At 40.2% G+C, this 17,468-nt stretch overlaps 1 protein-coding gene across 4 annotated transcripts in view; it reads right to left on the bottom strand.

The window, feature by feature from the left end:
* LOC115421249 (CUGBP Elav-like family member 2) overlaps positions 1–17,018 on the bottom strand; it is a 38,166-nt gene extending 21,148 nt beyond the window's left edge. For 2 of the 4 annotated variants that reach the window (XM_030137041.1, XM_030137042.1), the window contains exons 1-2: positions 16,795–17,018; positions 2,884–3,080 (exon numbers count right to left, since the gene is read on the bottom strand). In XM_030137041.1, coding sequence (XP_029992901.1) covers positions 2,884–3,080; positions 16,795–16,907 — 310 coding nt within the window. In that variant the 5' untranslated portion in view covers positions 16,908–17,018. Of the gene's footprint in view, positions 1–2,883; positions 3,081–14,192; positions 14,388–16,794 lie in introns of all 4 variants that reach the window. The other 2 variants (XM_030137043.1, XR_003935653.1) reach the window with 2 other exon arrangements.
* Between the last annotated feature and the right edge of the window lie 450 nt (positions 17,019–17,468).

The raw sequence follows: 17,468 nt of genomic DNA, 5'->3' as shown, positions 1-17,468 counted from the left end.
CAGAGGAAGAAAAAACAACAGCAGCTAATATGGCAGACTTGAGCGGTAAAGTTAAACTGAAAGATGCACCAGCATCGTTTAAATCAAAAGTGTGGATGGGAGAAAGCTGGATAATGACTTTGAAGTATGTAAGAACTGTCTCACAAAAATACGATACTCAGTGGCACGATAAACATGCACAGCCACCTGTTTTATTATGCCATCCCCCAAAGGGAGGGCAAGGGGTATTGCTTTTGTTTCTTTGTTAACACTCTAGCAGCAAAACTATTAGTTGAATTCATACCAAACTGGGTTTATAGATTGCCAGTAGGGCTGGGTATCGTGGTCAATTTCCATAATCGATTTGATTTCGATTCATAAAGTTCTGAATCAATTAATCACGATTCAATCCAATATCAATTCGATTCAGTATTAATTGATTGATTCAGATCAATTTAGTGATACCAAAGTACAATTTTGAGTTGTAACCTGATTATTTGACTACTTCAGTCATGCAACACATCAATATTGATATTAGAGAGGAAATAAATATGACTTTTCTGCAGTAAATAGTTGAATCTGTTCTTAAATAATGAACAGGACTACAGTGGCTCAGAACGGACTACTTCATCATCTTTACTCTGTTTTATGGCTGGTGGCTTCTAGTTACTGTGGGGGGGCGGGGGGGGGGGGGGGGGAGGTGTGCTCCGTGATGGGAGCGGAACTGGGGTTGCGCTCTGTGATTGTTGGTTGGAGTGGGGGGAGCGGCGTAGCGGTCAGTCATTGTCGCTTTACTATTCCTCTAACTCCATACTCAGCCATAGGTGATGGTATGGATCCAAGTTAATACTCCAAAAACGACTGGCTTCCGCGATTCGCCTTGGAGAACCTCCAGGCGGCCAGTTCCTTCACACTGCGGATTTGAGTTTGAGGCCAGGAGGACCTCCAGCGGAGGGGTTTTCCCCACCCTTCTTCCGCGTCTTTTCCGCGCCAGATCCGTCGCAAGCAAGACCAAGAGCCCTGTCTTCCCCAGGGGTTCACAAAACGGAGCTGGCCACACTTCTACATACTCCCAGTCCTGCTCTGAAAAAAAAAAAATATCGATCTCATCCACTATTAATTGATTACGCAAAATTAAAACAAAATCGATCTAAGATCAATCAAAACGATTTTTTTTACCCTACCCTAATTGCCAGTGACCCAAAATAGATGTAGTTACATTTTGGGAGAAGTAGGTCAAAGTTCACATTTTTTATGAATTTTTAAAATCTTTTTTCTCACCCATTTACCTATAATGGGCAAAATTTCAAATGTCTATAAAAACATCACTCTTGTTTCAATTTTCTTCAAACTTGGCACATATACAGATGCAATTGATATGCTGGCAATACGTCATGCATAGACATGACTAGGGATGCAAATTATCTATTAATTCATTAATCATTAGTTGGTTGATCTTGTCGATTGATTAATGATTAATTAATAAGTGGTGATTTTCCTGTGAACCTGAATTTGTTTTTCAATAGGGTCTATAAAAATAAAAACTAAATAGTAGAGTGTTTCCTGAGGAATTGATCTGTTGGTGTGGCGGTTTGTAATTGGGGGGGGGGGCACCGCGCAGTTTGTCCAGTGGGGTGCACACGCATGCGTTTCCGTCTATTTCTGTCCTGCTTTTAATACTATGGGGGCATGGGTGGTGCATCTGTGCCCCCTGCAGAAGTGAAAGTGAAACGTTACGCTCATTTATCTTTTCCCTACCTCCTGAAGCTTTGCAAACTTTCATTTGAGGGGGCAGGACGTTTGCCCTGGCCTATTATATATTATACATATGTATAATAAATCTAATGCGATAATAAATAAATGGATCTGAAGAGGGGCAGTTTAGAAGAAATGGGCATTTCTGACTTTGCATCACTACCTGACATGATGGAGCGAGATTTCATTACAAAGGAGGTTCACGCGGGGGACGTATCTCAAGGAACGGGGAGATGCCGGTGTGTGTTTCACTCCACCATGTCCCTAATGTGATTCTAACTCATCAATGCCACGATCCGCTTCCGGTCGTGGCATCACAGCGCGGACAAGTGTGGAACAGGTGCACAGGGTGACTCCCCATCCAATATTCAACCTCAGCGATGAAGCCCAGTTTAGGCAGTGGCGCCCCCTACTGTCGACACCACAAATACCGCTGTGGAAAAGGGCAATTAACTGACGATTATCGTAATTTAATTGAACAAATTCTTATTGACAATTAATTGATAGTCCATTAATTGTTTATATCCCTAATGATGACATCAGCTGCATCGATGCCAAAATAAGCTACAATACGTGCATGGGGCGGGGTTTGTTGTGCCTGGCACCACTTATTTTCATTGTGTTTCTACTTAATAGATTTGATCTACTTGAGAGACATGAGATGTCATGTTTTCTGAATGAGTTTAAAATAGTGTCACTGTTTGTCAGCCACCTAAAAAAAATCCTGTTTACAGTTATGTTGCACTGAAACAGTGTCATTGTTTTTACACTACTGCTGTTTGCTGTAAATTCTGATGCAAAAAATAAACCATGAAATTAATTTTTTTGTTTGTTTTTGTTTCACCCCATTAAACACATGGAGGTTAGCAAGAACAATGTATGGATAATCACAGTATCGTCATATTGAGACATTATCGTGAGCAATGTATCGCATCATATCATGAGGTACCCCGAGATTCCCAGCCCTAGTATATACCCGTTTTTATGGAAGATAAATTTTTTTTTTAGGACTTGACTCGCAAGATGGTTGAAAAATAAACACTACACATCTTAATTATCCTCCAGCCATAGAATATTTTAAGAGTATCTTTCAGTGTTAGAAAATTCACCTAGTTTGATCACATCTGACATTTCAGGCCTTGCTGGTACCTTTGCTCTGAGGGGGATTCTGGGTACGATCTCGGAGGATGTTGATCTGGTGCACAGCTCCAAAGGGCTCAAACAGCTCTTTAAGCTCCGTTTCTGACCAGGAGCGAGGGATCTGTCCCACGAACATCTTGATGGTGTCTGGATCTGGCTGATCCAAGTGCTCCAGTGACCCGTTCATCTTGCTGCCGTTGCCGTTGCTAAAGGAAAACATTTAAAAACATTTAGTTGCATAGCAGGCTCAGTAAATAATAAAAAGAGGAAGAAGTACAACAATTATTTTCTTGACAAACAAAGTTCAAGTGACTGTCTTTCTCTGGCTGTCAAAACATTTTTTCAGAACCCAGAGCTCTGGATATTTATTGTGTATACAACGTTGAGTTGGATGGGAAGACAGCAATGAGGTCAATATTTTTCAATCAATACTTCAACACAACAATGTGACAAGATCTTTTGGGTAAGAGGACTTTACTCGATATTTAATTAAAGCTAAAGGTGGGTGACAATATCCGAGAAACATGTATTCAACATTCAATTATATGAATGTATTTATTTTCAATCTGATGTACATCTCAAGAGAAACAAAGACAGCCTAAGGCGAAAACCTTGTGATGGAAACAGATTCTTCTATTTCACGTATTGGGCTCCAGTTACAGAAGTAATAATGTCCCAACGCATCTGAAAGACAAACCGGTATATTCTATGGGTCTGACAAAAGGTAAAGATGATTAACTTACTTATGTGGTCACAAAACCAGTTTTGGATTGGGACACAGCCAGGAATACTTTATCTGATGTACGCAAATGCATGCCGGCTATTAAGTTGTAGCTGTATTTTGAATTATAGCAATAAGTATCAGCACCGGTAAAAAGAAAAATATTCAGAACACCCCAAATGGTTCTTTTTAAAAAACACATACTTGAGTTTCCACATGAGACTCTCATTGTTTGTTTACTAAATGAGTCAGTGTGCTGGGAGGGTGTGATTGGTCAACACCAGTGTGGAGGTAGTGAGAGCAAAATATAATGAAATCAGCATAAATGTCATTTCTTAGAGAAGTTAATTGTGTGTTTGGGATTAGTTGGGTAAAAACAATGCACTGATGACTGATGTATTTATAACTTCTCCTGAGAAGTTAAAGGATCTGTTCTAAATATTGGATGATATGAGATGGATGGTTTAACGATTCAAAATTCAGGCCTTTATTTCTATTCTAGGGCCTAGGTGCAGCATATCAATACACGGAATATCAAAACTACTTGCATGACTTTTACAGGTGGCAGTTTTGGGTATTATCTGGTGTTCTCTATGCAGATTAGGGATGTAACGATTACCGGTATAACTATAAACCGCAGTAAAATTCCCAATGGTTAGTATTACCATTTAAATTCTGATTATTATGATAACCGTGTTTGATTACCGCACTTTGAAAACTCACGGTACTGCTCATTTCCTGGAGAAGCAGCAGCATTCCAGGCGCGCATGCCAGTTTGCAATGACTATCTATATATGAATAAGAAACTAAAACAACTCAAACTTGATATGGAAAATGGTCAAACAATGACCATAAGGTGCCATCTTTAAAGCACATTTGTATGTTTGATGTTTACATGTTAATATTTGAATGTTTCTGCCAACGGAAAGTACATTGTGCCTATTATTTTATTTTATTTTTATTTACTTATTTTTTAAGTACAACTTGGTTAAATTATTTCAGTGTGTGTATATAAGTACTTTTTGAACATTTTGAGTACGATTTCAACAACACCGCGATAATAATGATAACCGTGATAATTTTGGTCACAATAATCAGGATTTTCGTATTGTTACATCCCTAATGCAGATATAGTAATATTGGTCCAACCTTTTGTGAAATTACAGCCAGGCAATAAGATAATTATCGCAAGTATATTTTTATACCAAAAAGTAAATTTATCGAAATTTACATTTTTCTTGTGTTTTTTTTTTTTTTTAATTATTGTTTACATTGTCACCTACAACAATTTGCAAATGTTTCGATGGTTTGTTGTTTAACTTAATATTCCATAGGGACAGAGAATCAATATCCAGACTACAACACCCTCATCTTGCCTGAACATCAGAAAAAAAAAAAAATTTTAAATCGTGCTTACAAACATTTACTCTGAGAAGTAGAGGGCCAGTAAAAAAGGAATGAAGCTGAGAAATCATGAGACACAATCACTCCCAATACACACAGCGTAGTTGTACAAAGTACCAAGGAGGACCAAGGACTGCAAGTATGATCCTCAAAACATGGAGGCCACGGCTGTTATGACGTTAGCAGTGTGTACACAAAGACATGTCTAAAACTCTGTAACACCACAGTAAACATGAGACTGACAAAGACACAATAATGTAAACGCTATTTTTTACAGACCTTTGGACACGAGCCATCCATCTCTTACAAAGTGAGCCCAGCCGTTCTGCAGAAACACCAAACTCCTTGAAAGACTTAAATGACATACTAACAAATCACACACCAAGTCCTGTTCTTCTGAAAACCAACTCCACACCTCAGTACAAGCTGATTTTTGAAGGCTATCAATACATTCTAACGATGACACACAAAAAAAGGCTCCACAAAAACAAATCCACCAAAAAGGGGTGAGTGTACCCCTCCCACCAGCCCCGACAGCTACACGAAAACAGCACTGCAGAGAACTAAACCTCCAAGAATCGCTGGTTAGCAGACAGAGATTTTGCGGTACATCTCCTCCTCAGGCGCTTTGGCGATGGTACAGAGAGTAACCTACAGCTTCTTCACCACAGCGGGGGAACAATCACATATTGTTCTCCCATGCTGGAGAACACTATTCACCGTTCCTCTACAGCACAATGGACCAAGTCAGAGGGATGCTTTGGAACACATCGAAGGCTACGTCTGCTGGGGCCACAGCACTGGTGTGTGACACCATTTATCCAGTCCCTGAAAGTGGCACTCTGCCGCCATTTTGCTGAGGGCCCTTTGATGAAATTTTGCCTTTCAAAATAGCAATGTACGCTAGGAAAACTAGATTTGTGTCACTGACTTCATCAACTCATTTGCAATGATGGCTCAAAATCATTTCCATTTCACAGTGTCCTCTCCAGGCCCGACAGCTGTGATCTGTCTCTTTAGCTTAAAAGGATGGCAAGGAGAAATTTAACTGCAAATACATAATCTCTCTAACTGCTCAGCCTTGCAAAAAATTTTAGTTTTGATTACTGGAAAATGTCAATGCAGTACATTTTTTAAATTCTTTTCATATAAATGAACTTCACAATGGCGCACACAACCATCTAGGAACAAATTAGAATTTGTGGAGATTCATGCGAGGAACAATATGAAACAATATTGCACAGTGGACTAGTGAAGAGACACTAGGGAAGAAAAAGAAGCACGCAGAGCCAGAAGCTTAAAAAAAGAACAGAAACTACTAAAGGTTTGAGAGCATCTCAAGCCAAGACTGAACTGCTGTACTAGCCTTAAAGGGCTCGTAGTTTAGCTAGCCACAGAAGACAAAAACATGTCATTAAAGTGCTCTATTGGTTTTAATTTGGGCTATCAATCAATCAATCAATCAATCTTTATTTATATAGCACTTTTCATACACTGAGGATGTAGCACAAAGTGCTATATGTTTAGTAGAAAACAATCATCATGGTAACTGTTCAGTCAGTCCAGTGAGATAAGATAAATTAAGATAAGCTCCCACCATGGGAAAATTTCACAGTTGACAGCAGCAACATACAACACACACGTGCAAAGAAAAAGACAGGTAGAAAAAAAAAAAAAAAACTACAAGTGAGAACTGAAATATAAAAGAAAATGAGAAATTTGGTATTTATGTAAGCAGACAATTAAAATTAAACATTTTTAGAATAACCAGAACATTGCTTCAGTAAAGAAGCTGCCATTTGACATAATATGCAACTTCTCAACAGCTAGACTACCAGAAATTATTCCATTCAATTACACTGTATGTGGTTGAGAGTAGAAATCTCAAAACACACATATTTTTTAAAACCCAGACCCGTTTTTAGCAGACACACACTTGCAACATGAAGACACTACAATAAATGAAACACTGCACAAATGTATGAACAGACAGTGTTTCTCCTAGTCTTGCATCCTGGGGGGGGTTCAATGTGTTAAGGTGCTTTTCAGTCGGTATAATTCTCTCTCTCTTTTATTTATTATTTAGCAGCTGGTTAGCTATTTTATCCATCAAGCTGTCACCTATGACTATGCCTGCTTGTGTCCAAGTAATGTAAGTAATGTATTTATTTTCTAACTTACTTACTACTTACCATGATCAGTCTTGTACAGCCAGGGTAAGTATTTCACCTCTGTCGGCCAAGCTTGATCAAAAACCGGTCATCCGGTGGTGACCTGATTGAGGTGGTAACGATCTCAACCGAAAACGCAAAAGCAGCGTTGCATTCTCACTTTTAATTCCACGTTTAGGGGGAGAGAGAGAGATAGACACTTAACTGGGAGCTGATGGAGAGCCTTACTCAGAACTGGATCCGAGGTCTGAGGGGCTGCGCCGGTCTGTGTTCTTGGGGGGGGGGGGGGGGGTAATACAATTGCAGGGTAAACACTGTACACTAATAAAAAGACAGTGACGCTAACATAAGCAATTGTGCTACTAATGCCTGTGTCTGCTTTACACTGTCCAGCAGAGTGTGTACAGGCAACAGTGATGAAGTCTTTTGCTGAGCCTCCACAAACAGCTCTGCAATGTGGCAGCTCAACACATTCTAAGACACCCTGCAGCAGCTGACGAGTCATTCAGAGAGCCAAAGCCATGACAGTTGCATGCTTACTGCTGCACCACTCATAAAAACAGGTGATTTATCTGGACCATGTGTCTGTCCTGCTAGTGAGCTCTGATCTTGTAAGTATGCCAGCAACACCTTTGCTGTGCCCATAATAGAAAGTCTGCCAATTTGGCTAGCAATACACATCATTTTGGAAGCTTTGTGGTGGGAGTGAAGCCCATATTAAAATCACAGGACAAAGTAAAAACATTTACCAAAAAAAAAAAAAAAAAAAAAAAATAGTATTCAGTTTTCATTCTAAGAGGATGAATCGCCAGTAAAATTGAGGGAAAATATTTTTGAGACAAGCTTCTGTTTGAGAATCGCAGCCTATAACTAGTCAATACCAGTTGTTCAGGACTCCTGTTATTTAAACTGAATTTGCAATGAGTTGGTATTTAATGTTTTTTAAAGCTTCACTATTGTAATTAAAGTACTAATGAGGCAGTTTCACATAAAGGTGAGTCTCTTCCTATTTTAAATAATGGACTAAAACTTGCTCCTTTGGCCTTGGGCTGTTTTGGTAACCAACACTAGGCTGTCATGCTTTATGGGGCTAAAAAGCGGAAGTCAAAAAGAAGTAAAAGTTCACGTAGGCATATGTAATCATTTCTGAGAATAAAAGTAAAATCAAATGAAACAGCCATTTGCTAGTAATGACAGGAGATATTTTTACTTTCAGGAAACCTGTGGCCTTCTGATACAACAGATACCTCATTTTCTTCTATCTTTGACAGCTGTCAAATAGAACATAAAGACTCTTCTATCGCTTTCTGAACTGTTATTTTCTCAGCTGCCACCAAAACAGGCTGAATACTCTGACAGGTTAAACAGGTTTCAAAAGCTTTGAATAACAATATCCTTCTGACAAGCTTTAAGTTCCAACCTTACAACTGGATAGAGAAAAGGAGAGTGGCATTTTAAGTGTGTTTACTAAAGTATCCCTCAGCCAAATTCATAAGCAGCAATGAAGAATTGCGCTGGCTCGTGGGCCAGGTTTGAAAAAACAATGACGACCAAGGCTGGATGTGGCTTCAGGCCAGAAAACAGAAACAGGAGGACTGTTTTATTTGATTTCCATAGCAAGTGGAACCTAATCAGCACATTGTGGCTTTGATGGAGAGTTATTATGATATTTTCCTCCTGGCATTAACTTCAATTCAGCTCAATATGGCCTGATTTCATTGTTGCTTTTCCCTGATGAAGACAGACATGTTCAATCAGGCTCTGAATGGGCCGCATGTTAACAGACGGCCAGCATCTGATGACAAGGCCCGCCCCATTAGCTCCGTAATCACACCGACTTTCCCTGGCGGTTATAGATGACATCGCTGAAGTTAAGTGTGAACGAACACTGAAGATCCTGCTAAATAAACTCTGATCACACCTCTGTCTGTGTCAGATGGAGCATGACTTTAAATCTCAGGTGGGGCTCAGTGAACAGGCCCCAGCTTACCAATGCATCGCAAATGAAGAGACAAACATCCCTGTAAGAAGCGACAATTACACTTGATTACTGTGACAATGTATGTGAACTGCAGTCACCAACTTAGGTGACTGTTATTCTAACAGATACAACTTACCATATTATTGTAATAGTGTTTATGATATAGTTACATAGATGCAGTGGTGTAGTTCTGGGTATACGGTGTATACCTACTTATTTTTCAGTCAGCATTGCATATACCCACTTCTAAATCCCCGATACGCACCATTCAGTAATATCTGAGCCAAACTGTCCATGTTTTCCCCTAGGATGGTGAAGCCATGACCTGCCCTACTCTGCCTCTAATTGACTAGTACTCGGTGCGTTCACTGATTAGATTGGTTGACTTTAGGCATGTGGACTGATGAGCCAATCAGAGGCAGAGTAGGGCAGGTCATGCTGAGGAAAATATTGCTAACTAGCACTGGTCACCTCTGGAAACTGATTGGACACCTAAGGTGCCAGTGCCACCCCAGTTGATTGACAGTTCACGGCAAGTCTCTAAAGATGCATGATTATTGGAAATGCAAACGAGAAAGTAAGAGTAAATGTCTTAAGTGAGTGGCACATATTGAGAAAACCTACTTTCATGGAATACAAATATCTGAGGTAAGTTTTAAGGTGCTTTCCAAATGAGTCAGTTGTTAAACTACTGGCCATATGGCTGCACATTGAGAGAAAAGATTTTGTCACCAATAGTTAAATTTGTAAGTAGGCTAATGTTTATCAAAGGCAAACAGTATCATATTTTTGCCTCATGTTGAATACATTTACATTCATGCAGCTGCTTGTGTGACCAGTAATACCTACAAACTGCTCCTAATCAAGTCATAATTATCTTAGATGTCACTGTTTCTAAAACAGGGCGTTTTTACTGGACTACTTTAAAAATAAAAAAAAAGGCAAAAATTGAGAGTAGACCCACTCCTCCCGGGACCACTACACCACTGCATAGATGGTAGAGGTTTCTATTATTTGTGCTAACAGTTACAGTAGTAGTATATCCTCCCTCTCTCTCTCTCGTCAAGGCAGATGACCATCTTCCAAAAGTCCGGGTCTGCTTGAGGTTTCTACCTATTAAAAGGAAGTTTTTCCTCACCACTGTCACTAAGTGTTTGCTTCTGGAGGATTCTGTTGGGTTCTGTAAATTGGCGTGAGAGTCTGGTTTCGACCAGCTCTATATGTAAAGTGTCATGAGATAACTTTAGCTATAATTTGATGATATACAAATAACATTTGATTAATTGATACTTAAAGAATACACTTTCATATTGTCTGGCAACAACCACACAGCAGCACAAAACTGTAACACAAACATAATGTGCTGCGCACTTTTAATACTCGGCCAAATATTGTGCAAGATTCTGTTGAAAGGTACTGCCCTATAATTTAGAGTAGATCATCGTTGTGTAAAACTTACTACGTATATGTCGAGGCCCAAAACGGAATCTGGCCCGATTCAGAATTGGGCCGGCCCAGAATAGAATTCTATTCTAGGCCGGCCTAGAATGGAATCCTGCTGCTATAATGTTATTTTTATACCATGTTTAATGCAAATGATCTAAATTATTACAAAAATCAATACATGGAATTTGCAAATATGTGAAAAAAAATGAAACAAACATTTTAATTGTAAACTATAATACACTTTATTTACAAATAGAACCTAGTGGTACTCCCCACCAATATATGGTACAGTGAGATCGACTGAAATTGACAATAATTACTCAAGGTATGTAAGACTGAAAATGTAAAATTATGACAAATTATGGAATTATGGATCATTTGCATTAAACATGGTATAAAAATAACATTATAGCAGCAGGATTTCATTCTAGGCCAGCCTAGAATAGAATTCCATTCTGGGCCGGCCCGATTCTGAATCGGGCCAGATTCCATTTTGGGCCTCGACATATATATTGATATTTGAAAGTACTCATATTATATTTACACAAGGCTATTTGACCTTGAAAAAGCAGGTCAAGGACACCTATTTTCAATAGGGTTCCTTGCCAAGGTGCATCCACAGTATAAATTTGGTGCAGATATCTAAAAGCATTCTTCAGATAATGTGATTATGTCGTTGAATGGACAGACAGATACACAGACAGACAACAAAATGATTACAATACCCCAAAGCCAAGGGGTAAAAAGTGTTTCTCTTGAAGAAAATTTCATTTGCTACATCCCCTCCAATTTAGTCCATTATTGTGACACTTGACACATTCACTCAAGTAGTCCATTTTCAACCAAACAGCTGTTTCCACTTCATGCGGACTGAAGTCACTGACTTTCAGGACACAGGCACGCTGACCTGATAAGTCCATCTTGAAAATATTATGCAAATTGATGTCCATTTTTAGAACTGACTTTCATTTGTGCTGCTCTGACATGACTTATGACTTTGGTACAGAGCTGAAGAGCCACAAACTACTAAAAATGTTATATACATGGTAGGTCCATCTGGGCTTACGTAACCCTGTCCTACCATATCTTTGTTTGTTAAGCTTGCAGGAGAATTTGCTCAACCTTCGATCACACCACCCCACACCAGAGATAGGGAGTAGGGTTATGAGCATTCCTGTGCAAGTAGACTGAGGACATCGAGTCTTCTAATTATTGCCCTGTCAATCTAATGCCAGGGGCAGAGAAACAGGTGACAAGCCACAACAGAGACCTCCTACACTTGGCCTTGAACATCTGGCAGTATGGCACTCCCCCACAGACACTGCTGTCATCCTTACAGCACTGGGAGAAAACAAAACAGCTGGCCGGAGCAGCCCCCTGGTCTCGGTGCCAAGATCCTACACCTTGCACAGATCAACAGTTCCCCTGCCACAACAAAAGGGATCACTGTTACGCTTAGCTTACTGACATAGCATTACGCTTGCGTTGGCTGCCAAAGGATTCCACTTAAGCCCAGATAGTCACTCTCACTGTCAACAGTCAAAGCGATAAATCAATCAAATACAGCTGGGGTACGATCTAATCAGTCCTACACCATCTCTGTGCTGTCTTGCATATCAAACCTTTTACTTTCCATAAAGTCAGTTTGGAAATGTAATCACAAGCAAAACTTGAATTACTGGTTTAATTCAACTGCTGAGTGAGTTCTCATCTAATATTTGGAATACACCATGTCAAAAATTACCACATGAGATCCACCAATAGGATATTTTTTAACTAATAAATTACTTTGAAGGAAAATGAAAGCTAAAAGGAATACAAAACATATAGAATAGCCTAGATTCTTGACAGTTTGATGTTAAATGATCTGCAATATAAATATAAATAAGTATACTATTTTCTTTTGTTCAGACAAGGTATAGTTTTTAGATGTTACCTGCTACCGCTGCTTACCGGATAACGCTTCTGACGAAGACTGGAGTCACAGTTGAAACTGTCAAGCAGGTAACATCTAAAAACTATACCTTGTCTGAACAAAAAGAAAACAGTATATTTACATAAACCAGAAGACAAAATGAACATCTTTAGCCTGATCTGCAATATATTTAGCAATTTGTTTGTTTGACGTCCATGTTCAGTTTGACAGAAATTAAGGTTCTAATAGTCAGAATTATTTGAGGGGCAGTGAAACGGGTCAATTGACTTCATATTAGAAACTATTAATAATCAACCTGCCACCTAAGGGAAAATAATTCACACAAATTACAGGAATGAAGGTAATCTTGCCAGTTTTTATTAACTAAAGTTGGATATTTCATGAAGCCAGTGCAGGGCCTAAAATAGTGAATTTGTGATTTAAAATGCTGACTAAAATGCAAACATCTTACCTTGTAATATTTTATATTGATCTCATCGCCATAATTAAGTGATATCTGAACATAAAAATATACCATTGCCAAAAAAGTCCGTTCTTTGTGCTCTAAATCTACTTTTCCTGCGGTATAAGAGCTGGCAGATTTCGCTGATCTCCTTAAAAGTGAAAGTGTTTAAAAAAATATAAACGCAGGCGGTAGTTTGGTTCTGTTTATCAAACAGATTAGCTGCTATGTAAAGACAAAAGAGGACAGTTATGATATGTACCTCGGAGCTTGGTGAATGTTTTTTCTCCCTTGTTTACATGCCTTGTCACAAGGTTTCCATTAAGGGCTCAATAATGTAGCAAACCACGTGTTTTCTGGCGTTAAGTAAGCACTCCACATTCAACATGGACGGGGCACCGCTGTCTCTGAGCTGCAGCTCACGGCGGTAGCTAGCTTGAATGCTAACAGAATGGGGAACGGGAAGCAAGCCGAGGTAGAAGCCGTGTGCTGCTTACAAACGAGATGCACTTATGCAGCTGAATTCCCGCTTGTCCCAACTGAAAAACAAGTCGATAGAAAGCTCGACAACAATCGCATTCAGTCAACTTTATCAAAAGTCACTACGGTAACTCAACGCACTTTTATCAAAACCGTGTATAAGTGATTGTTCACCAACCGTTTCGATCGATCACACGTCAACGTAGGGCTAAACTTGTTAACTTGCTAAGACACAACACGGTTACGATAATCATTCGTTTCTTCTAATAAAGTAACCAACAAAAACCGACACAACTACATGTTTTTTTTAGGATAATCGACGGTCTTCTTTGTAGACTGATACCGAAACGTGTGGTCTCCGGAAGCACATGTCACTTGACTATTGTAGCGCGCCTCGTATCCGATACCGTCGCTAGCAAAAGGCGTTTTCTCTCCTTTCGCCTTTTAGATATTTCAGCGGAGAATGTGGGTGCTTAATGGACGCCAGGTTTGACGTCAAATTCCATAGCATAATTCCATTGTAGTCGTGTCCATTAATATTTGAGTTAAACAAAGTACTTCAACTTCAGGTGAGCGTACGGGGTCTAGCTGTGTTAGCATAGTTAAGCTAGCGTTAGCCAACTCCCACATCGCCCCGAACTATGTTGTTTGTTTCATCCCTGAAAGCACACCGCGCGGCTCGGTTCGTCGGCAGAAACATAGTCGGCCGCAACACACGTCTTTACTTCACTACTTACATTGTGTCCGTCGAAGTCATTAACCGACTTTCAGCCAAAGGGTGGAAATCCAGGTTGTACGTCGAAGTCATACTCAAAACAACGTCTATCTAACAATGAGGACCGACGTCCGCTCACTCGCAAGAGACTCAACTCCTGCGAGACGGAGAGAAGACGAAGCGGAGCAGGTGCAGGGAGGGGGCGTCTTCTTCAAAACTGCATGAGAGAGAGAGTGTGTGTGCGTGCGTGCACCGGTATCCGCCTTATTTCTTCCTTCTAATTTCTCTCCCGTCCCCGACTGAAATAATTCGAAGCGAGCCGCTGTCACACTGCACACCGAGATGCAGCAAACCAGAGGCGTGGCCTGCTCAACAAAAGTCTGAAATGCACGCTGCTGTTGCTCCGCTAGGCTCGCACTGCTCCTAACATGCTGTAAAACGACTGTAATGTCTCTATAGGGACCGACACGTGGTGCTCTGTGGAGTTTAATGACCTATTTGTCGTTTGTGACTTTTATCTGCGGATGCACTGGCCATTTTATGCCCATGATGACAGATTATCTGCAGGTTTAACACAAAAAATGACATGAGAGGATCAGGCTGTGTCGACAGGCTTTAAAAGCAGACTGTGGATGAGTCAGGATTCTAATGATCCCAATTAGAGAGCCATTTAAAATGTTTAAATATAGTACCCAGGTCATTAATATCACACTGAAAAAGGCTGCTCTTGTTTCCTTATTTTTCCAGGCCAGTTAACTACGCACTGGGCTTTTTATTGAATTAAGCAAATAAATATGTTCCCCATTGTTTTACTGTCTTGCGTTTCATCCAAGTCCATAAATCTGTCCCAGACAAAAGTGAGATGGTTAAAATGCAGTTCTCTTGCTTTTCCCCTGGGTCATAGGTCATGTTCCCCCTTTGTGCTAGGCTGTTGTGTCCCTGGGGGAAGGGGAGCCTATCTTCTTTTGTTGTCCTGGACTTGCTGGGCGAGGCCTCTACACTTCAGGGGGAAAAAGGTAGGGGGCTGTTGTCAAGTACTGTTTGCTACAGCAGAGAGGCAGAGGGGACCTAGCCTAATTATCAAACCACCCATTATTGCTTCAGCAGCTGCACAATCCTAAAATATTATTCATAGTGAGTGTTAAGAAAAATCCCATTTATGAAATCCCACTTAATCCTTGTATCCATAGCAGTTTCAAGGCATTCTGGCACCAGTGCATCGTATGCTCTATTAAACAGTGTCTAAAAGAGGTTTGTATGCATAATGTGATATGCGACCTATTTTGCCATACATGTAGACAAGCCCACTATGTAATGTGCATTACCATTATGCTGGAGGGGATGCTAAAAAAAGGTAGTCTAAACCTCTCTGGAGAATCCGGTTTCATTAAGATAGAGGAAAAATACAATAATGTCATTCCATCTGTAGCATCCACACATTTCCTTTGACTCAATTAGATCTCGAGGGATCAAACTCAATAGATTTGTTATAAAGGGAGCAAAATTCTTCTGAAGAGCTATTCCCGTTTCCCTTGTGGGTACATACAATACACTCAGTACAGTTTTTTGTACAGTACATAATGCCATCTCTTCACTTTATCCCCACCATTTGGTGTGTATCTACTTGGGTTTTATAGGAGATGTTTATTGAGGTGGAATCCAGAGGCCGATGCCTTAACGCTGGCACCTTCTAATACTAGGCTTCTATACTTAATCTGAGATTATTACTACTGTAATCCCAACATAATCCTTGACATGCTCCATGCTTTTGTTGTTTACATCAAATATTTTCCTCCTGCAGTTGAACTCGTGTCCCACACATCAGTCATCATCAATCTGTATTTAAATGTACACCATTTAACAGCAACATGTATGGATTAGAAGAAGACCACCTCCACAACCCTGGGCATCTTTTACGACAAATCCCTTTGAACTCAAAGGTACAGTTGTCCTCAGCTCTGCCTTTCATGAAAGCATTTGCAGAATGGCGACCAACTAAAGGGCTCTCAAAATGGAGAGGCAAGTTCATCTTATCATGCTTTTTAGTGTAAATCTTCTGTGTCAAGATGTACTGAGCACACATGACAACACTACCTCCTCAGTTCCAGTTCCACCCCATTCATGTACATTTCAGGATGTATGTGAGTGGTTCTACTTGTTCTTTTACAATTTTACAATGTATCATAGAATATGTGAGGCCCAGGTTGGTTTCAGTGGTTATCTAATCACACAGGTCTGTCAGAGACAAACACCTGCATCACTGACTCAGTAATGTATCTTTCTTTATCCACAGGTAATGCAAGTATCTGAGTGATTATATAACTTTAAAAAGAGGAGAATCACATGGAAATGATGTACAGTTTATTATCTATTGGTTACAGAGCCACAGTAATGATAAACTAATAAACTCAAATTCCTGAGATAAAATACAAGGCATCTGGCTTCACAAAAAAATGCATATACAAACAAACAGTGCTTGACCCACAGTCACAGGATGGGAGAATGCCTCAACTGGAAACAATACATCCTATGACAATATCCAGCCCAGACAAAGAGGCAGTCCAAATACAGGCTGCTCCACAATAGCTAGCCCAGATCTGAATGAGGGGCCAACCCCAACGTACCTCAAAGGCAGGTCCTCATTCCTGACAGAGATCCCGGCCGCAGAGGGGGGACAGCGCATGCTGTTGGCATACAAACTCTGCACTAGGGCCAGCTCAGAAGAGTGTTCCAACATCGGTGCTCTGGAAAAATCCACCCAGTGTAACAGACACTTTCTTCTCTTTCCCTCTTTCCTCTATGTATTTCTCTCTCTTCCTCTATCTCCCGCCCACGCTTTCTCCTCGGTTTAGTGCAGCAGAGCAGCACCCACCCCCTTCACTGACTGGCGTGGCTGAAATAATCCTCTCTGACAGCTCATCGTGCGCTAATGCATTGTGCTGCCTGCGGCAGCCCAGTTTGCAGACTGTAAAGCTGTGGCCACAGTAGCACTCTTGCACTAATTGACACCCATATTAGGAAAACTTCAGGAAATTGGACAAGGATGATATATTCTCACTGTCAGATTGGGGAAAATTAGAGGAAACATCGACATAGTCCCTACAAGAATTCTTCCACAAGTCCTGGATTTGTAGCATTTTTCAGTACATTTTGGCATGTGTCTGAACTCAGAAAAGAGGCCAAGACAAAGCATTCTGTTTAGCCATTAAATATTAGAGCCATAGGTAAACACCTTTAACTGTACTCTATTTAGTTCTTGTGTAATCATTACCAGAGATGTCACATGCGTTGACAGGTT

This window comes from Sphaeramia orbicularis, chromosome 6, assembly GCF_902148855.1.
Source record: "Sphaeramia orbicularis chromosome 6, fSphaOr1.1, whole genome shotgun sequence".
NCBI classification, from domain to species: Eukaryota; Metazoa; Chordata; class Actinopteri; order Kurtiformes; family Apogonidae; genus Sphaeramia; species Sphaeramia orbicularis.
Note: the sequence above shows the minus strand (reverse complement) of the source record. Positions and strands in the feature narration are given on the sequence as shown.